Genomic DNA, 21858 nt, shown 5'->3' with positions numbered 1-21858 from the left:
ATTCCTCTAAAATAAAAGATGTGTTATATTCTTTTATATTTCAGTCATATGATATATTTGTATTAAAGAATAGTCATCAAATAGAATTAATGAATTGACCTAATTGCACTTATATATAGTAAATGTGTGATTTTAGTCATCTGATCTTTAATTGCACCAATTGAATTTTTCAAATTTTATAATTGTGTAATTTCAAGTCCTCCATCAATTGAAATTTATCAACATGACATTCGTGATACTTGAGGATCTAATTGACATCATTAGAATTTGAGAGACAAAAATTATACATTTATGATAGTTGCCTAGAGCTAAGCTATTGAGCCAAATAAAATTTTCTTTTTAACCTCATTATATCTTATTCCTTAATATCAAGATAACATAAAAAAACCTTTATTCCAATTTATGTTGCTTATAAAATGCATTCATTTAGCAAAATCAAATCTATATATGTATAGGATCACATTGAGATAGTATAAAACTTTGAGAGACTGGTTGGGTGGAGAAAGATAAAGCATATCATATGACAAATTGTAGGATTGAGTTTGTATTCATTTTTCTTGGATGAGAAAAATCATAAGTGTTAATACTTTTGAAAGTATTCGTTAAACTTGAAAATTCTCATTATCTTAGATTGAGGAGTCATTTTCTCCCTTAAATTTAGTGTGTACTAACAAAACAATTGTATGGTATGAAAAAAAACTCTAAGTCTTAAAGTGTTTTTCATAACTTAAACATTTTCTAACTAAAAAAACATGTCAAGAAGAAAAATTGTGAACATGTTTTTGATTTTTTTTTTCATTTCATTTTCACAATGATCACACCGGAAAAAAATATTATATTATCCAAGATCATGACATGTTCATTATGGTTAGGCATAATTCAATTTGGGATAGGTTTAAGCACGATCTAAAATCAAATTAGGCCAAGAAGCTCAGGCCAAGTTGAGTCATGTTGGTGTTTTTTTTTTTTTTTTTTCAATTTCAACTTAAAATGACTCTACTTGGTTTTGTTTGGTCAAATTGGGACAAATCTTGGATTACATGATTAAACTAGAAAATTGTAGGAAAAAGAAGAGGAGAAATATCATTTCCGAGGCATCATTCATGCATCATATGCAAAGTAAAAAAAAAAAAAAATAGAAAAATCACTATCACCCTAAATGTGATGTGAAGATTGATTGAGACGATGATGGTTCTAAATCATGCTATAATTTATCATCTCATAACAACCAATTAGAGCCACTATTTACATGGAACATAATTATCAAAGCGAAACTCATAAAACTAATAAGAATTTATCATATTATTTGTTAATATTTGTTCTGGCCCAAAACCAACTATTCGAAGGCTAGTTTTGAAATTAAAGGTGTATAATGATTTTTTTTTTCATAACTTGACTCTGTTTTATAGTTCCACGATTTATAAGTAAGAATAAAATTGAACTATTTGGAAGAGAGGGGGAAAGGATTCAATAGGGAGGGAGTAGTTTATTTTAGAGAGGGAACAACCCCCAAAATAAACTAGAATCCGCGCGATCAAACAAGCATTCGCCAAAACGACTTAATAGAAAAACGAAGGAACAAACTCAAAGATGAAGGTAAGGTATGTGGTTAAGAAAAGAGAATAGAGAAAGAAAGAAGTGAAAATGGCATCCCATATTCCATTAGGATTTTATTGTTGTTGTTGTTGTTATAAAAAAGAAAAGAAAAGTGGCGCACGGGTGAGTAGTGAGTAGAAGCATAATAATAACCCTGTTAGTTGCGTGCGTGCGTGTTAGGGGAGAGAAGGATAAGAGAGAGAAAGCAGGGTGCGTGTTTTTAGAGAGAGAGAGAGGAGGAATCAGGCGAATTGTGTGTGGTTTGGTTTGGGGCATGGAAGGGCTGGGCATGCTGAAGCAGCTCATTGGTCAGCTTCAGCAGCTCTTGGACACTTACCAGTCTCAATCTCATTCTTCTTCTACTCTCATTCTTCAACCTCCTCACACTCTCCTCTTTCAACAACAACACCCCAGGTCCTCTTTCTCTCTCTTAGATCTATTTATTCACTTCTTCTTGCCTCCTTTTCCTTATTGTTTATCTTTCAAGTGAATTAACCGGCTAGGTAGGTAAGTTAGGTCCTTTCTGTTCTCTAATGTGTGTGTCCGAATTAACTGCCTTCACTCCAATTTCTCATTTCCAACGCAAACGTAACGATACCCTAAATTCCAACATTTCCTACGCTCTCTAACCTTTCTTCTCCCGTGATCGTCTCTCTCCGTGTGCAGTTTCTGCGTAATTCTCCCACATTTCATGCTCCTTCCCTCCTTTTCTATATTCTTATAAGGAAAAATATGTAAAGTGCGATATTCAGATTAAATTTGACATTCTTGCAATTTTCCTTGTTTTCTATTGGTTAAATACTTCCTTTGTTTTTGGGTTTGGAGCAGTTTTTCACATGAAAAAAATAAAATAAAAGACAAAGGGGAAGAGCTGCACTGGATGCCAATTAGTTTTATTTATTTATTTATTTTTCTCTCTTGCGTAGGCACGCACGCATATATGTATGTATTAGAGAGATCTAGGAGACATGCAAGGAGGATATATTCCTTCTCTCTAACCTTGTTCAATTCTCTTGCTATTAAACCCTTTGACTATTAACAAAGAGACTAGGAATATATACTTGCATAAGATAAAATAAGCTTTTGGATAAGCTAAATGAGAGATCCTAGAAATTAGCTTATGCAAAAAGCTTATTTCATTTTTCCTTCCTAGTTTCATCTTCTCTAAGTGCTTGTGAAAAAGTTTATCCAAACAAGGCCTTAATGAACTGCATATCATACTTGGCAATATTAGCAGTAAGCAATCCATGCAATGATCACAGTCAGATTACTTGATTGCTTGGTTTAACTATTGAGTATTTTAATATTGAACACCTGTTGTTTCTAGTGAGTTTCCAGCTATTCATTATGGAATAAGCAGCGTTTTTCTGGATTTTGTGCGTTGTTTCTGTGTTATAGTTTCACACAAAGGAAGGTTTTGTATTGCCAATTCATACCTTACTCACATTCCTTAATCCTTATTGGTTAAGTAGATATATCTGAATGGAACTTTTAGTAAACTTTTTGGAAAAATTCAAGTCTGTTGGCGTTAAGAAAGTAAGAAAAGGAATAAGAGAAAAAGCTAAACTGTTGCTTGGATTTCCATTTGAAACTTTTATTTTTTAATGATGTTTCTTTGAAACACTAATAATTTGAAATTTTCTGATGGAAATACAGCAGATGGACCATTTTTTATTTTATTTTTTTCAATTTGTTGGTGTGACAAACTAAAGTTAAATAGTTAGTAACTTCTGACCTGAGGATGCATATCATCAGAAAAATGGGTATGGTAATGAAGTGGTGACAACTGTGAGGGTTACTACTTGTATGTTATATCCTTACCATCAGGTTTAATCAACACTTTTGCAAAGTATAATTAGAGCCTTAGAGGCACCATATTTAGTAGAAATTGTTTTATCTCATGAAAATGAACATGCAAACATTGGATTCTTGAGAAGCACTGTTTGTTTACTTGCCAAAAACCCTAGATGCTAGAGAATATAGATATCTGCTACAATAACACACTAAATATAGTGATGTGAAAGTACAATTCTTTTACAATTTATGGTTTTGAAAATGTCTGTTTTGGCACCTAGGGCTCTTTTGAGAATTTTTTTTTAACTGAGTTCAATGGCGTTGGGTGATCCATGTAGCTGATCTTACCTAGTTGGATAAAACTATTGTTGTTGTTATTTAAGGCTTTGTTTGGATAAACTTCCCAATAAGTACTTTTAGGAAAATAAATAAAAAGAAAAATGAATCAAACTGCTTCTATAATTTAAAATCAATTTATGTTCTTGTCAATAAAACTTTTGCTTATAAAAAAAGACAATTTATGTACCTCAGCTTTTGGAGAAGTTAGATGAGAGAAAATTTATAAAAGTTGAAGTGCATAAGTTGATTTTAACTTGTGAGAAAAGTTTAATTCATTTTACCTTCTTGTTTTCTTCTCCTATAAGTACTTATGGAGAAATTTATTCAAACATGACCTAAGTGGAGTCCTCTACTGTTATGTTGTACATTAATTATTGTTTTATACACATTCAGGTATGTACTGCAGGGCAGTTTTGCTTGTGAAAATTTATGAAACACTTGCTTGAATTGATGCTTCTTTTGAATCCTCTTGATCCTTTAAATATATTGTATCATCTCACCGACTATTTACTTTGATATCTTTTAAACTTACATACAATTTCCCTTAGTGTAAATAGTCCCAATCCTGTAGTCAAAGGTTAAGTTTCATTTTTTGCTACTGCATATATAACTTCTTTTTAGTGTGATTGGTATTCTGACAAATCTAGAAATTTCAAATTTGTGTACTACCCCCGCAATCCCAGGCTATTTGTATGTGCAATTGTGTTTATCTATTTTATAATTTATTTGGGCTCAGTCTGAATTTGGTCTATAATATAAATTTGTATTTTAGTTGTATGGTTGTGATTTGCTTTTCAATTACACTTTTCTATCTGTGAATACTGTTGACCTTTGTAGGAATGTTGGTTCAACTTCTACTTAATGTCAGGAAGCATATGATTTATGAAATTGTTTATACTTTTTACAGATGGACGACCTCCCTTGACATTGAGGATAGCTCTGTAGATGACTTATGTGGCCTTGTAATGACAGCTAGAAAGTCTGGCAGTTTCAGGATGTCAGATCCTGTAAAGCCTCCACCTTCTAAGAAGTCTCGAAGAGACAGAAGCAGGGGCAAATCATCTGGAAGATCTTGCACAACTGAAGTTATGGAACAAGAAATTTGGAAAGATTTTCCTGAAGATTTATTTGAGGCTGTGATTGCACGACTTCCCATTGCCACATTTTTCCGCTTCCGCTCTGTCTGCCGGCAGTGGAATTCCATGCTGACTTCTCAAAGTTTTTCTCTGCATTGTACTCAAGTCACACAAGAAAGCCCATGGTTTTACACCATTACCCATGAAAATGTGAATTCGGGAGCCATGTATGACCCTTCATTGAAAAAATGGCATCACCCAACTATATCAACACCGCCCACAAAATTGATTGTTTTACCCGTGGCTTCTGCTGGCGGTTTAGTTTGCTTCCTTGACATTGGTCATCGAAACTTCTTTGTTTGTAACCCACTGACTCAATCCTTCAAGGAGTTGCCAGTTCGATCAGTTAAGGTCTGGTCTCGTGTTGCTGTAGGGATGACTACAAATGGAAACTCTGTTGGTTCAGGCTACAAGATCTTATGGGTGGGTTGTGATGGAGAATATGAAGTATACGACTCAGTCAGAAATTCTTGGAGTCGTCCGGGAAACATGCCTGCGGGTATGAAGCTGCCATTGTCAATCAACTTTAGGTCTCAAGCTGTCTCTATTGGCAGCACACTTTACTTCATGCGTTCAGACCCAGAAGGGATTGTTTCCTATGATATGGCAACTGGGGTTTGGAAACAATATATAATCCCAGCGCCATTGCATCTGACTGATCACACTCTGGCTGAGTGTGATGGCCAGATCATGCTCGTGGGTTTGCTCACGAAGAATGCAGCCACTTGTGTATGCATATGGGAGTTGCAGAAAATGACTCTCTTGTGGAAGGAGGTTGACAGAATGCCAAACATATGGTGCTTGGACTTTTATGGGAAGCACGTTAGAATGACTTGCCTGGGGAACAAAGGCTTGCTCATGTTGTCCTTGAGATCAAAACAAATGAACCGATTGGTTACTTACAACATAGCAAAGAAAGAATGGCTGAAGGTTCCTGGGTGTGTGGTGCCACGTGGGAGAAAACGACAGTGGATAGCATGTGGTACTGCATTTCATCCATGCCTGACTGCGGTGGCATGATTTCACATCTATCTCTAACAGCAATGGCCTAGCAACGGCCTGCCATTCCCCCCCCCCAGTCTCGGTTCTTTTGCAATTTGCAGGCCTTTGGTGTTGTTGTACGTAATCCTAATGTTCATTGCTGGTTTAACAAAGTAGATGAAAAATAATATTGGTTTGTAGTAATTCACGTTTTTTCATGCTCTCAGACATGTAAACATTACTTTGGTTGTGTTATTAATGCCTCATCCTGGGGAACACCTTGGTAAAAGGTGATATAAAACTGCAGTTTCTTTCTGTATTCAGAGTGTGAATGGTTTTTTCTTAGATTTGTTTGTGCTATGGGGAGGAGCAAGAGAGGATCCTTGATGAGGTCTTATGGATGGAAGTAAATATAGTTTTCATATTTATTGTTTCCATTACCCAACAATTTGATTGCTAATTTACAACTCTTCTAGGCTGTGAAAATCAGTGAAACCAAATTCACACTCTTCTGGGTGTCAGTCATCGAAACTAGGCCCTAGTATGAAGATTCTTATATGCTTCAAGCTTTGGTGCCTCCGTTATATATTATACTCGTATAATAAGAATTTGCACTAAATGTTCTGGTGTCATTCGGCCACTCGATGTTGAACCTTGCATTGTTGGCGAATTTGTGACCTCTAAAAGCCTTTCAATGCTGTAGCATAACTTTGTGTATTTTGGTTTACGTAGTAACTTCTCAATATTTAGCCATCCAAGAAGAGTATCTATTTTTTTCTTAACCAAAATTAAGTTCGAGCTTTAGATTTTACTTAAAAAAGAATTAATTCCAATCACTTAAATAGTTGAATTAATAGGAGTTTCATACTTAGTAGTAGATAGATTTTATTCACGCCTTCAAGGTTCGGGGTAAAATAAAAGAAACAGATAACTGCGGAGGGAAGACTCAAGAAACAAACTATTTTAATGTTAGGTCAGCATTATTAAACCTGTTCCTTGACTTAAAAGTTATGTTACACAGTATCAACATTCAACTCCCTCTACCCAGAAAAACCTCAAATTTGTTGTCAACCTGAACCTACCATAAATGATTTTTGCCTTTTTTATTTTATTTAATAGGGGTAATTTTAAGCAACTCTATCAGCACTTGCCTTATATATTATATTCTCTTTCTCGTCAATATAATTTACATAAAAATCACACTTTAAAACTCAAAAGAATGTTGATTCTAGAAGTTTTTTTTTTAATCTTGGATGTGGCTAACTTTTTTTCTTTTTTCACGCATGCAACTATTTTCTGTATAAGACAATCCTATTTAAGCCATAACATTAAATGTAGACAGCTTTGCCAGTTAGAATTTAATCTTTGATTACAGTATGAAAAACTAATCTTTTTTACCTAATCCAACGCTGTTGATTAAATGTGGTCATAATATAAGTATTTTATTACCTTTGCAGTTTCATTTTTTCTTTTCGAACAGGCTTAAACAGACCTGCTTCAAGGTTCAACCCACATTTAGCACCTGCCGAACAAAAGGCTCGGGTTTATGAACCACTGTTGCATTCACTATTACAATTATAATATAGTAGTTTGGATTAAGTAATACTTTTTTTAAAAAAATGATAAAAAGTATTTCATGATTTTTTTTATATAGCAAAAGCTTTTTTCTTAAGAAAAAGAAAAAAGCTTTCGCTGTAAAGAAAAAAGAAAAAAATTATTCTTCAAATATTTTTTAAATATTTGAATAATAATTATAATTTAAAAAACTGATATAATTGTTTATAATTATAAGCAAAGTAACTGAATAAATAAAATATAATTTGGATAAAAAATTTAGTTAAAATTATATTTTTTTAATAAATTCATAGTTTATAAAAAACAAAATTAAGAGTTAATTATTAAAGAATTATGTGTAATATTAATGAAAAGGTATCTTTTTTTATTTGAATATAACTAATATTATATCTTATAGTTACCTGATGCGCACTAATTTATTAGACAAGATTAAAAGGTTATATCCTGTTAAATTATTTTTTTTATCTGATTCACTCGCATATCCTAGCATACACAATTTTAAATGTGCAGAAATAAGAAAATTATGGCAGGAGTTTTAATTTACAATAATTTATATCCTCTCAACGAAACCCTTTACTATTAAGTTGAATTTGGAATGGTATTTGAAATGAAAATGAAAATTGGAGCGAATCCAATAACAATTTTGAAAAAGTGAAATGAATGAGATGGATCCAGACGCGTCGGCAAAGGCATTCGTGGAGCAGTACTATTCCACCTTCGACACCAACCGCAACAATCTTCCATGCTCTCTTTCGAGGCTCAGAAGATCCTGGGCGCCCCCAACATCCTCGCCAAACTCACTTCCCTTCCCTTCCAACAGTGCCAGCACTCCATCACCACCGTCGATTCCCAGCCCTCCGCTGTCAACTCCGCCATGCTCGTCTTCGTCAGCGGCAACCTCCAGCTCGCCGGCGAACAACACTCCCTTAAGTTTAGCCAAGTACATAATCTATCTAATAATCTTTCGTATCTCTGCTTTATCTCCTAATTGAATTTTAGTTAATGGAACAAGTTCATTTTTTTGTCTTTCTTTTTTTAGCTAGATAGAGCCTTAAACTTTTCACTTATGTTTAAATCAATTTATTTACTTCAACTTATTACACCCAACTTATACATAATTTCACCTTTACATTATGGTAGAAGCTTAAAATTCATTTCATGTTCTAGTTTTCTTCTCTCTTATAAGTGCTTGTTGGGAAGTTTGTCCAAACATAACCAAACTCACTTTGGTTCAGCTTGTTGATCTTGCGGCTGTGTTCCATAATGTTCTTTTACGATTTAAATAAAAATTTCGTTTTTTGCTAAATTAGGCTTTTGGGGTGTGTTACTTTGTACTATTTTCTATTGTTAAGATTTGGCTTGCGTGAGTGAAGTTGAATTAAGAGTAAATAAATTGAGCTCTGATAAACAATTCTTGTACCAATGGTTTTCCTCTTGGGTCTTGGGTACAGATAACTCGATATTCCTGAACACTTACTGGTTTTTGGATGTGTTTGTTGACTCATGCTTTTGCGTTCCTCTTAATTCCTCCGAGGCAAAACGTATTATTTTAGGGGTGTCTCGCGTAGTTTGAAAACCTAAGTGGAGTAGTATCTATGTAGACACGTGTCTTTGGATTATGTAAAGGAGTGGAGTAAAGGATTTTTGATATGATTGCAATTGCCAATTATTATTGCTCAGATAGAACTGCGATTATTTGCTGTAGAAGCATCAAGGTAACTTGATGGTCAATTGGTCATCAATGTCATTTCTTGGCTGCTTTAGTTTGTCTGCTAATCTACTACTAATTACCTAATTTATGTTGTTATTATTTATTATTCATGAGGACTAAACTTGTTGATCTTTTTGTTGTCAGATGTTCCATTTGATACCAACACCACAGGGAAGCTATTATGTGTTGAATGACATATTCCGGTTGAACTATGCGTGAAGACAGACCTTTGAGTATGTTGACATGAAAAGGCCATATTCGCTTTGCCTACAGCTGTTTTGCTTCAGACTTTTGCATTTGAGAATGAATCCATCTTGGTTCGTGTTGAACGCATAATTGTGCCTCTTCAGTTTAGAATTTTCTGTTGCGATTGGTCAAAACGCTTTCAAGGATAAATTGTTAAAAGATTTATGCAAATTGGAGGGTCAAAACTTTTATATATTTGCTTCCAAAATCCCGTGAAAGTTTGTTTATGCATGTCTTATATTTTTTGTTGTATTTGATTCTATTGTCAAATTTAAATGTTGCTTTCACTTTCCATCTCTGATGTCGTGTGAGCTAGCAGTAGCTTGATTATCCTTCTAAGATGGACAAGGGGCGAATTTCCTTTTCTTTTCTGTACTGAAATTTATACTTGGTGAACAACTATAATCGCCATATATGTGTGGTAATTTTCAAATAACCGTGGTTAAGTGGTTTTAAAAGTAATCAACTGATGACTATAGATGCTACACCGGTATACCTTTTGGTTCCTTGTGGGACGTATTGGTATCAGTTACTTGAGGACCATGCTCCGGACACCGAATGCCAATAGATGACGGAAATGAGTAGCAGTCATTTCGAAGTCTCCAGCAAATCTACCTTTTTCCTCTACCCCCAGAAAAAAAAAAAGTGCCTTCCCATTAAACAGAATGCATTGCTAGGTGCTGAAGAGCTAATGTTGCAGGTGTCAGTGATGTGAATCAAATTTGGTGTCAGATGCATTGCTCAGTGCTTAATGTTGAATATCAGTTACACTGTTGCCTTCTTAGATTTCTCATGCTGTTACCCTGACCGAATCAGAGTTCAAACTTCTAAGAGAAGCACAGGTCAGGGAGGAATCAATGAATCGGGATAATGAGATGCAACAAACTTGTGTACAACACTAGAATTAGTCATGGATTAGGATAATGGAATGTCAACTAGGTCCTGTCCTCTTAGTTTGGTGAAAACTATGATGAAGATAATCATTGGACATTTTCTAAATTGTGACCCCAAGGGCTCTTTTCCCTTTCGGCCTTTCCCTTCCAACTTTTCGTCAGGGTTCATATAAAATCCAGTTGCGCGGTCCAAATTGAACGTTTCCATTGAATGACTAACCTACGCCAACCACAAAATAATAAGGCTATGTAAAATAAAAAAATCAAAATAAAGATACAAACCTATTTGACTTTCAGGGAATTTGGATTTTTCTTACTACGTGCAGAATCCGATTAAGATTCTAAACCAAGTGACTTTGACATGAAGGTCTTGCTTCCTATCAGTTCCCGTCTAAATCTACAGGAGAAATATGGCAAATTGGATACAATGGTAATGTATGATTCATGAGTGTGCTACAATAAGACACAACGCCTGTCCGCACTTGCAAAGGTCATTTCCTTTGTTATATTACTTTCAACCAATTTAGAATAGATTAAACACCACAAGAAAATGGCAAGTTTCACTAGTTTCCATTATGAGACATATTTGGAATGATCATTGAAGGAATGGATGGAGATTCAGATGGGTGTTCTTTGTCATCAGCTTCCTGGCCATTCATGTTAGGGACTTTCACCATCCCTTTGAGCATATTTCCAAATGATCTAAAAGGGTGGCTTATTCCATCTTTGACTTTCAAAATAAGAGAAACCTCCGATAGTTGCCAAGCCACAGTGAGAACAATCATCACCGAAAGAAGACAATGAGTCACGAAGTTCTGCCTCTTCAACTTCTTCAGTTCTTTGATTATCTCATCATTTTCACTTCCCTTACTTTCCCCAGCATCCTCATTTTCACTTTCTGTTTCCTGAGTTATAGAAGCCACCGGCTCAGAAGAACTAGAAGCTTCGAATTGCTCAAGTATCTCTTCTCCTTTCAACATTTTCAACTGCCAATAAATTCAGCACTTCTGTGTCAGTGCTACCTATACCATTAATATTAAAATAAAGTTTTAAGGAAGATTGACAAACTATGCATATAATAAACAAACACCATATGCAAGAATAAAATTTGAAACTAGTTTTTGCATATGAGCATATCAATATGCATGAATTGCAAATATACCTGAGAGACAGAGAGAAGGTGGGAAAGAGGGTGTTGGTATTGAGCATCATTGTTATGGAGGGATTCTTGGACTTTGTTGGTGTTGTCGTGTACAAGCTTCTGAATTGCTTGGTCGATGAGCTCAAACCTTCGATCTTGTTCCATGCTTGTATGTTGTTTGGACTTCAATAATAATAAAAGGGTCTTTCTCTGTTCTCACCCATCGGCCACCGACAAGAGGTGTATTATTGAATGAAAACCACAAGAGACGTGGCGTTTTGGTTTTGTTTTTTGGGTCTTCTCCTCATCTCTAGCATCATCCAACTTTGGGAAGTGGCGTTAGTGCTTCTTACCTTTTCATGGGAAACTTGTCTATACACAACACGATGACTTAGCCTCACCACATAATAAGTGGGAGAGTGGGGTCCTTATGTTGACTCTTCCATATGTGGTTCTTAACTTATATCTATATTTAAATAATTATCTTGGAGAAGAGTATAGTACTTGCGTAAAAATTGTTCATCCACTACAGTTAGTTTTTTTTTTTTTTTAACATGTTGTAATTATAGATGCTATTCTTTTGATTTAATATGCTATTATTGATATGAAAATCATTACGCTGTTACCAAATTATCTATTACAGCTTCATATTCAATGATTTAGTAATGCACAATTATGTAGATTAGAGTGTAAACTTTTATCAAGCAATTTTCTTAAATTACATATCTAAAGAATGGTTGCAAAAGCTAGCTTAAGTTTAAAGTTTTATAATATAATTCAAACTCTTTAGATAAGCAATTTTCTTAAACTACATATAATGCATAAAAAATATTTTTCCTTAATTTAACCGCGTCGCCTTTCCATAATTTTATTTAAAAAATAGTAATATTCTATATTAAACTTTTTCAAATGATCTAAATTTTTTAATATTATTTTTTAAAAATAATTTAAAGTTACACAAAATTGATAAAAAGAAAATGATGTTGCACATTCAAGGAATACTCAATGATAAATTATATTAATTTGAATCCTCCTTAAAATGGGAAATGGTACTTAATCATTTTAAACCAGATTAATATCTTAATAATATAACATTTTTATCTTTGTGGTTTCTTCTGTCTAGTTCTTCTGATGAAATGTAAGACAAGAAATAAGAAATAAAAACTTCACTGTATTTGAAACCCTATATACCACCAGAGCATTGAAGGCCAGTTTTACATAAAAAGAGAAAGTGTCCATCGCCATTATCACTATACAACCTAGACTGATTTACAAACTAAAAGCTCAATCAAGCTTATTCTACACATCCAAATACTCACACCATATAAGCTGGGAAGTCAGAAATTTATCCCCAAAGAGAAATAAAACTAGGAAGGCCAGAACGTTTCCCAAAATTGACACAAATCATCATCTTCCATATTGGAAACTTCCTCTTCCGAAGTTGATAAGGGTGCTTCATCACTCGTGCTGCCACGTTCAGTCTGTAAAAGAATCAACAAGTTATGCATTGTACAAAACAGGGAACCTCTCCTCACATAAAAAACATTGCTAAATGCTAGCTTAGCATGTTTAATTAGGTCCTAATTACTTTATGATTAGCAACCCACTATTTGACACTTTTATTGTTGAGTAAAACCTTATGCTGCTGGCCCCACTAATAAAGAATGGGATCAGATTATATTCTGATTTTCAACATTTTATGAGAAACTAGAATTGGGTTTCATCTAGTAATAAATAGTGTGTCCAAACAGAATATCGTGTTGCTACTTGCTAGCGTTACAGTTATCTTACTCAGTAAAGAAAATTAGAAATGGACTATGAAAGCTATGCTCAACACTTACTTCTTATTTGATCAATCTGAATGCAAAAAGTGGTATAACTAACAGATACCAGAGATGTTAACCGGTGTTATCCCAGACCTATAATTTATTTTTTGCTTTTATTAGCGTATTTACCTTGGCCTTGGCTTGACGATACAACAAAAGCAAGCGCCTATATTGCTGACGAGCACCAGAGGAATGGACCATGGAAAGCACCTGCTTCAAAGCCTTTTCAATTGCTGCATTTACTTTCTCTTTCCGGAACACGCTGAGAAAATCTTCATCATCACTTTCTTCTTCATTTGATTCCATTTCTTGCCGGACACTTCGTATACCAATTCGTTTTCTGCGCCATCGTAGCACAACCTTGTCCAAGATTCCAACTGCCCATAATATTAACTTGTATTGCTTCCGAACCTGGTATCCCCTTACACAAGCCTGCCCAAATAAATTTAGAAAAACCAAGGTTAATACTAGTAAATAGTTAAAAGTAAGTTCTTGATGTATGCATGTGCATGTCTAGCTATCTTTTATCTCCCCCCTCATTCCAATTTATAAAAAAATTTATTATTTATTCACTTTACAAAGTACCTACACTTCTACACTGCCAATATACAGGTACATGCAGAACTCTTGGAATTCAATTAGTATAGTAAAACTGTATTAACAATTTCTATTACGGTTACCTGTATCTTAACTACTTTCTGGCGCAATGCTAAGAATTCTTTACGACCTTTCCAGCCTCGATATTTCTTCTGAATCGATAAGGCAGCTAAATTGTAATCACGACAGCTCTGAGAACTAAGTTTTGACACGGCAGAAAGCACTGAAATGTTATTATCAATGCTACCTGCATCAATACAATATCCATCTAGACCAGCGTCAGCAGCAGCTTCTCTTTCTTTCCGTTTTCTAAAAGAATGTGCACGAAAAGCAGCTTGTATCCGTGCAGCTGCCTGAGCTGCATTTCTAACAGCATCCAGGAAAGCTTGTAGTGAAACCTGATCCTCACTGGCCACAAGATTTTCTTTAGAGACACTACTGACAGTTAACTCGGCTTCAAGCTCAGAAGATCCTTTAGAAAGCTCACTCTCTTCCAATGTGAGGGATGACAGATGGCTTGTTAGGTCTACCTCTGAAAGATAACCTGCCAGTCCCTTATGGCCATGGCTAGCTGCAATAGATGCAGCAGTTTTACCTGTTGGATCTTGTGAACTTGGATCTGTCACTGCTCCAGCAGATGCACCAGAAGCTATAAGCGAAGCAACCATTTTTTCCCTATCATGAAACAAAATATTTCAGTGGCCCAAATTCCCAGAACAATTAGAATGGATAGATCATTTATAAAGGCTTTTAAAAGCAAGAGTTTCAACCTTGATATGATCATTTATGACAGAATTTGGTCTAATAAGATTGTTTGATCATGTGAGAAGACCAATAGAGGCCTAGGTAAGGCGAATTAATTATATGGAGGGCAGTCTGATCAATAGAGATAGCGGAAGACCAACGAGAACTCCAGAGAAACCGTTTAAAAACATTTTGATTTAAATGACATTTCTTAAAATTCAGTTTTTGGTCCAACACAATGTCATAATTTAATTAATGTAGCTGATCCCATATGGTGGGAAAAAGGCATTTTTGTTCAAATAAAAAACTAAACATTTGGCTTTGATTGATTAGGCTTTATATACATGTTCAAGAATGATTGAAACATCCTGTTGCATGTGAAGCATACTGTTAGATGTGGTTATTACTCCTTAAATGCAGCCATCAATTTCTAATGTTTGCTGGGTAGGTATTAAAGGCTTTACTTGTCCTTCTTGTTCTATTTCTTTGCATTGGTATTCCCTTCTCCCAAGGATTTGTAAAGGTTTCTAAACAGATTTTATCAAGTATATTATTCAAGGCTTTCAAACAAAATGCTATCACAATTGCATATCAATATCAACAACTCAGTTTTCTATTACCTCCCAAACCTAGCAGCCCAATGAAGAGCGGTCCACCCATTGATGTCACGGAAATTTATATTCACACCACAACTAAGAATGGGGCTCAAGGCCCACTCAAAACCCAACCCAGAAATCATGTGTATTATCCCCTGTTCTTTCCTGGAAAAAGAACAGCCTGTCCCTTCATCTCTTCGGTTAGAAAGCCAGAGCTGCAACTTATCCTTCAGCAGCTCTTCAAGAAGCCAGTTAACAGTATCAGATGATGTTCTGGTGCCATCTAGAAGAGTGTCTATAATAATATGGCTCCATGAATCATCATCATCTTTCTGTTCTGTTGAAAGATAACTTCCAGATTCTATTCTGTCATCCTTTGTAGTTGAAGCAGAAAGGAGCATCTCTGCAAATCGAACAAGTAATAACAGATCTTCTAGACTTTTGCTGCCTTCTGTTTCCAATGAATTACAGCGAGTGCAACTAGTAGTCTTATTTCGAAACTCAAACCCCCTCACTTCACTGCATGGCACCCTATTTCCTGAAGTAACACACAAATTAACCTTCCCAAGAAGATAAGATGGAGCTTCACAACAGATTACACCATCCTGAATTATCTCTGCAGGAACTTCAACATCACCAAACATACAGGCCCAGGTAGAATCCGAGTCATGGCATAGAAATGACCCAATAATGATCACCTATGCATATAACTTGGGAAATTAGGATTCAAATATAGACAACATCAACAGTATTTGTATCATATAAAATATTAAAATTTCAAATGGAAAGAGAGTAGAAACAATGTATATGCCCCAAATGGTATTGAAATCAAAAGCTAAGAGCTTTCATTTTTAACTCCCTAGTTATTATATATATAACTAGTTATTACATATATAATTACATTATACAAAAAATGCATACATATTTGAACCATGTTGTGTATGCATTTTAAAGCTCTTCAAGAACATAGGTAAAGCTGAGTAATAAGCACCAAGAAGCAGCAGATAAATTCCCTAGTGCAAAGAGTGATAAATCATTACATAGGACATAACAAGTGTTGAAATTAAAAGGCCCAAACCTTTGTAGTCTCAGTGGCATAACAGTATTCTGGGGAAACTGCCCTAATTGTAAATTTCTGTTTCTGCACAACAGTGAAGCTTGAATCTACACCCAGAGGTTCTTGATTTTGGAATTGATCAAAACAGGTTTCATAGTAGTCATAGTTAGTTCCTGGAGTTTCTACCATAGAATATGGAGGAAATTTGACTCCAATGTCTTGAGGAAACAAGAAAACAGCTGGTGATATGGAACATCAAAGAGAGATGGAAGAAATTTCATTATATGCAACAAAAAGGGAAATTTTCAAGTTAAGGCAGAAGTAAGTCATACAGTTTTCAACATTATTACTGTTGGAGTTTAGCCACTGATTTTTTTCCCGGTTGGCAATCATTCCTCTTCCTGAAGAAAATAATGACTTTCCCTGTTTTAAGCATAGAGATTTTATTTCTTTGCAAGTTGCAAAAGAAAAATGAATTATAAACTCTTGATGACATGAAGTATATCTTAGGAATACTCACATTTTCAATCGCGTCATATGCATGTTGATCTGGTAATTTGGTCACAGATAAGGGCTTACACGATTCCAGCACTTCAGTCCAGTATATAGTTTTTTCATTTCCACCAGGACAATCATCAAGAAAGTCATGATAATATGTACCACTGTCATCTACAGAAAATACAATAATTTCAGAAGATTTTGCTTTCCTCTCTCTACAGTTGTTGTTTAATTATAATAAGGAGTAGCGAAAACAAACTATAAAGATCTTATGAAATAAATTTGAGTCTGATATAAAGCTGAATGTGACAGTTTGAAAAAAAAAGGTTGAGTGGATGATAGATTCAAATGAAACAACCAGCATATAACAATTGGGGAATTAGGTTTCACTTAAAGAAAATCTATCATACAGAAGGGTACCATAGACAAATTAGAAGAATAGAAGTATGGTCATACTGATATATATAGCTATGATAGCCTTGGACAACTTAAAATAAGCAGTTATGTTATAAATTTAACTCAACAGTCACGGCAAATTAGCTGTGAGGGCTGAAGAAGCCATCTTCATATGTTGCATAAGTAGAAGACAAGCATCTATAACTGAACAAATCAAAACACAATACAAGATAAAAGCATAAAATAGAATAATAATTCAAATGTTTCACTAACTTCAAACATATATTAATTTTATTCCCCCCTCGAAAAAAAACATTAACAGCTCAAGTTTGTCTAAATTACCTTCTCTTCCATTATATCCATCACAAGGTTGTCCTGGATCATTTGGTCCAGACAAAGCTACAGAGTTATCTTGCTTATAAACCACCCTTTGATCTTGACCTGGGATTAAATCAAGTGCAATTTCATTGAAAATGTCCTCATTCAAACTCAGCTGTTCTTCCAATTGGCGCAAGGCTTGTGCTTCGGATGTATCTTCTAAAGACCCAGAACTAGAAAATTTCTGATTAGGTTCACATGAATCACCAAACATGGATGCTGTTCCTGGGTTGTGAGTAGTATACGAGCTATGACTCTGACTAAAAACAGGAGAGGAACCTGATGACAATTGTGTGACATGTTCAGATTTGGATTTCCCCTGTAAAATGAGAGTAAACAGTAATGTCAAACTCAACCTTAGGTTGCTGATACAATTCTCAAGCAACGAACAAAATAAAGAAATAGGAGAGAGATAGGAACAGATGTGAAAGGAAGAGTGAAACTGTTATCTAAGGAACGAGATACAAGAGGAGAATTCCAAATACAAGAGGAAATGGCCCTTTACACTGAGAAAGTAGACTGTAGCGAGGAGATCTATGTAGTTAGAGAGTAATGCCGCTGAGCATAAAGAAAAGTACATTTCAAGAGGAGGATATAAACAAAGTTTCAAGAAGTTAAGATATTGCAAATGTCTATTTCATCACAATTTAATTTACTTTGGAAATACACATGTTAATTTATTGGAGAGTTTTAGAACTGAAAAATGTGATTGTGTGAGAGAGAGAGTTGAACTTATGGAAGAAATATAAACAGCTCATGGACTACTTTGTAAGTCATTTACACAAAGTAAAGAATTAGAGAATACAGAAATGCAGTATTCATAAGAAATACTAAAGAGGGTTGAAATTTCATAAGAAAAACAAACAAACAAAATTATTTAATTGAAGCTTCAAATCTGAACACTGAAAAGGGAAGATGTGCTTAAAGTTTTATTTTAGTTTTCAGAAACAGGGTAGGAGTGTAGGACAGTGAGATGTGTTGCACAAAAGGGATTCCCACCTTTTCACACTCATAATAAGCTGCAAGTACCATATTATGTTTATCTGATATCATGTTCTGGAAACTCACCTCACTAGTTTCTCTATAATGCACAAGAACAATATGGTCATATTCCCTGTCAAGAAACAATAGTGTATGAGCAAATATGAACATGCACTACAATAACATATTGGCATATAAATGAACCCATCTTAATACAAGTTACATATACTGAAAGTTGATTTTGTTTCACAGTCGAGATAATTTAATCTTGGTAATTAAAGTTGCCTTTTAATATAGCTTTGTAAGTGTGTAGGTAGATCTTAAAAGATACAATACAAGTAGTGGTAACATAATAATATGGTTGGTATCCAGCTAATAGTTAAAATTTACTCACGGCTCCAACATCCAATAGCTCCGTCTCTGAAAAGTACGGTTCTCCTCTCCATGTGCATAGTAACAGTTTAGGATTTCAACATTGCCAACCTAACCATGCAGATTAGAATGATCAATCAGATTGAGAAAATCAATACATAGAATTCTATGGCAAAACAAATGTTGGCACAAAGGCATCAACATAGCAAAAATAAGTGAATTATAATTAAAAAAGAAAAAAGCTCCATACCAGTAAAACTATTAAACAACAAATTGGTTGTATCTCAATGTTCTGTTACAGCTCATGCACATAATGAGTGCTGGACAAACTAAATACTTACTATTTTTTCCAAAAGCTTTTTGGAAGCTATATATGGCACAGAGCAGATTAGGAGATAGATTTGAAAATGAAATTTCCAATGAGGATCATTAATTAGTTTCGAATAATACTTTGTTTCAATATGCCTGAAATTTGAATACTTCTTCCTAATAATTTACTACATTTATGAACTATAATTTAATCACTCAGACCTGCTTGAAACCTTAGCAGACTTTTGCAATTAAAGCAAGAAAATAAACCAAATCCAAGTATAAAGAAAGTGATGAAGTAGAAGAAGCTCTAATTTCCTTTGGTATGAAAATTTCAAGCTGTTAGTATGGTATGATTATTGTATGTTTCATCTTCTCTTTTTTTCTGCGTTGTTCTTATTTGACAGTTGAGACTAAAAGAAAGGAAGGAGCTTGGTCCAAATTAGAGGGCAAATTGAAGCATTTGCATAAAACATAAAGCATGTCAAAAGTGGGCAGATGATAGTGGCTGACATGAGCTGCAGCAAGACAAATAGATGTCAAATAAAAAAAGGACAGCCTAGCAGACAAGGTTCCCGCTTGGAGAGGTTTTGGGAGGGTAGATGCATGTAGCCTGTGAAGAGGCTATTTCTTGGATTTGAACTTGTGACCTTTAAGGTCACAAGGTAGTAACCTTACAGTTGCACCATGCCTCACCCTCGTGTGAAAAAATTTAATGATCATTGTAGGTAATTTTAATTATCACAACACCATAAGACACTAATAACAGACCTTAAGCCGTTCATGCGCTTCTCCCACAGTTTTGCCATCTTTTTTCTTCCGCCAGTTATGACCATCTTTACGGAAGAAACGCATGATTCTTCGATTAAACAGAAGCAGGGATCCACCTGTTAAGAAAGTCAATTGGCAACATTTTCGACAATCAGTAACCCATAATCCAGTAGCAGATAAGAGTCGGAAAAAACTGTCCTTCGTTTCTTTCATAAATTTCAACAAAGAGAGCACGGGTGTTACCAGCTGGCTGATGAGGGGGCTGGTGGGTGAACTCGCACTGGTCGTGATTCCGTAAAATGTAAAGCACTTCCACAGGCTTGAGCCATCTCCTCTTAGCTTCTTGAAACAGATCATCGATATTGTACTCCAAACCTGCCATGACAATGTCAAATTAGTCCAACAATTCATAACTCATCCTATTGTTACTTCCTATCTTCTGTCTTGGTTGGTAGGGACAAGGGAATCATGCAGAACCTAAGTGTGATCACACACACTAAGAAGTAAGAACTTAATAATCCTCTTTTCTATCTCTGTAATATCAGTCCAATCAATTATTCCCTCGTGTGAGTAAGAAGGACAAAAATTGGGTCCATGAAGTAAAAGTTGTGTGGTAGCAAAAGTGAACTGTAGAGTACTGTCTTAACTCTCGATTCCCAACTCCCAACCGTATTTTCCAAAAAAAAGGTGTGAAGCATTAACAAGCATAAATTTACAATCAAATTAAGTCTAGATTCACAGAAACAAAAGTTTGTTTCTATTTGGCCATCAATTGGAGTTCTACTAGAGTATTATCGTCAAACCAAACACAACAATATTGAGATTTGATTAAGCATCGCTAATCCCCAGTAAAACTGAAAAGCGGAAGGGAGCAATATGAAGAGAAAGGTCTTACCAGGTGGCATAGTAATTAATCGCGGAGAGGATAGGGGAACTAAAATTGGAGAAATAGCACTAGCTTCTCCACAAACACAAACCTAAGGAATGAAAAAGTTGATGATGATATATTATTGTAGAGTTAAACAAGCCACAACACACAACACAAGCACCGGCCTTTTCTCAGACTTGAACTGGCCCACTGACAGACAGAGATAACTTGGTTGAAAAAGGTTTGGTGTCATTATTTTATACCCCCAATTAATTCTGAGCATTTGCAATCACCTAAGAGAACCAGAATGTTTCTTGTTTACTTTTTTCCTTCTGTCTTACCTACACTTTTATTTTGTCTAATTCTAAACACACATTACTAATTCTTTTTCTTAGTAACCAAGTGATTTTAATTCGTTAAAGTTAAAGATTGAATTTTCAAACATGATCTTTTGACGGAAATAGTTTTAGTCTAGACTTTCCTTATTGTGCAATCGAACTTCAAATGAATTAGATCATTTTTTCATGATGAAACAAAGGATTAAAAATAAAAAAGAAAAATTCTTTCATCAATCACTACCTTACATTTACATCGAATGTTTTATAATATGTTTGGATAAATTAATTCTGACTCTCAAAATTATACTAAAAATTTGAAAAATAAAAGTAATAGTTTGTAATTACCTTAAATAACCAGAAAGAGTCTAATTGTTTCTACTTTCTAGTAGTCTTATTTGCTCGAGGCGGATTAGATGGTAGTATAATGAATATTTATAATGTCAATGTATTCTAGTTATTATTTATGAAAATTTTATGAATATTTGTTAAAAACATTTTTAACTTAAGTATGAATGTTTTGAATTTTGAAACTGTCGGAGGAAATTTCGTTCGAGTTCACCAGGACGGAGAGTTAAGTGTTGTTGTGTAGCACTTCACTTGCAGTGTGAACAAATGAAGATTCATACCACATATGAAGAGAACCCGTGAGTAACGTGAATCAGTAATAAGAATAATAGCATGAGCTCGTTGAGAATGACCTCGCTCGGAATAAGTC

General features: G+C 34.7%; 3 protein-coding genes and 1 pseudogene across 8 annotated transcripts; 2 read left to right on the top strand and 2 right to left on the bottom strand.

Annotated features, from left to right (window-relative positions):
- Positions 1–1285: 1285 nt before the first annotated feature.
- LOC100810179 (F-box only protein 6) lies at positions 1286–6165 on the top strand. 6 transcript variants are annotated; one of them, XM_006601824.4, is made up of 2 exons: positions 1286–1601; positions 4637–6165. In XM_006601824.4, exons 1-2 carry the CDS (start codon positions 1591–1593, stop codon positions 5883–5885), a joined length of 1260 nt encoding a protein of 419 aa, XP_006601887.1. In that variant the 5' UTR covers positions 1286–1590; the 3' UTR covers positions 5886–6165. The 6 variants fall into 6 exon arrangements, with proteins under 6 accessions (XP_006601887.1, XP_025982504.1, XP_003551172.1 ...); XM_026126719.2 differs by having other exon boundaries at positions 1442–1596; XM_003551124.4 differs by having other exon boundaries at positions 1443–2010.
- Positions 6166–7973: 1808 nt separating this feature from the next.
- Positions 7974–9586, top strand: LOC100777566 (nuclear transport factor 2B-like; annotated as a pseudogene).
- Positions 9587–10663: 1077 nt separating this feature from the next.
- Positions 10664–11634, bottom strand: LOC100306350 (uncharacterized). Its single transcript, NM_001250502.2, is given in 2 exon segments — positions 10664–11257; positions 11434–11634. Coding segments are annotated over 2 exon segments (567 nt in total). The 5' UTR covers positions 11578–11634; the 3' UTR covers positions 10664–10834.
- Positions 11635–12563: 929 nt separating this feature from the next.
- Positions 12564–21162, bottom strand: LOC100791430 (calmodulin-binding transcription activator 4). The gene is made up of 13 exons (XM_003552731.5): positions 20833–21162; positions 20181–20312; positions 19938–20053; positions 18880–18968; positions 18573–18618; positions 17469–17823; positions 16753–16901; positions 16565–16655; positions 16254–16471; positions 15200–15873; positions 13919–14510; positions 13368–13670; positions 12564–12893 (listed from the first exon to the last, which is right to left on the bottom strand). Exons 1-13 carry the CDS (start codon positions 20840–20842, stop codon positions 12780–12782), a joined length of 2889 nt encoding a protein of 962 aa, XP_003552779.1. The 5' UTR covers positions 20843–21162; the 3' UTR covers positions 12564–12779.
- Between the last annotated feature and the right edge of the window lie 696 nt (positions 21163–21858).

This window comes from Glycine max, chromosome 18 (genome assembly GCF_000004515.6).
Source record: "Glycine max cultivar Williams 82 chromosome 18, Glycine_max_v4.0, whole genome shotgun sequence".
NCBI classification, from domain to species: Eukaryota; Viridiplantae; Streptophyta; class Magnoliopsida; order Fabales; family Fabaceae; genus Glycine; species Glycine max.
Note: the sequence above shows the minus strand (reverse complement) of the source record. Positions and strands in the feature narration are given on the sequence as shown.

Coding starts and splice junctions, on each gene's coding strand:
- LOC100810179 (XM_003551124.4), top strand. CDS start 1,871: ATGGAAGGGCTGGGCATGCTGAAGCAGCTCATTGGTCAGCTTCAGCAG. Junction 2,011..4,636: donor TTTCAACAACAACACCCCAG/GTCCTCTTTCTC, acceptor TACTTTTTACAG/ATGGACGACCTCCCTTGACA.
- LOC100791430 (XM_003552731.5), bottom strand. Junction 17,824..18,572: donor ATTATAGAGAAACTAGTGAG/GTGAGTTTCCAG, acceptor CTCATTTTACAG/GGGAAATCCAAATCTGAACA. Junction 13,671..13,918: donor AGAAAGTAGTTAAGATACAG/GTAACCGTAATA, acceptor TTATTTGGGCAG/GCTTGTGTAAGGGGATACCA.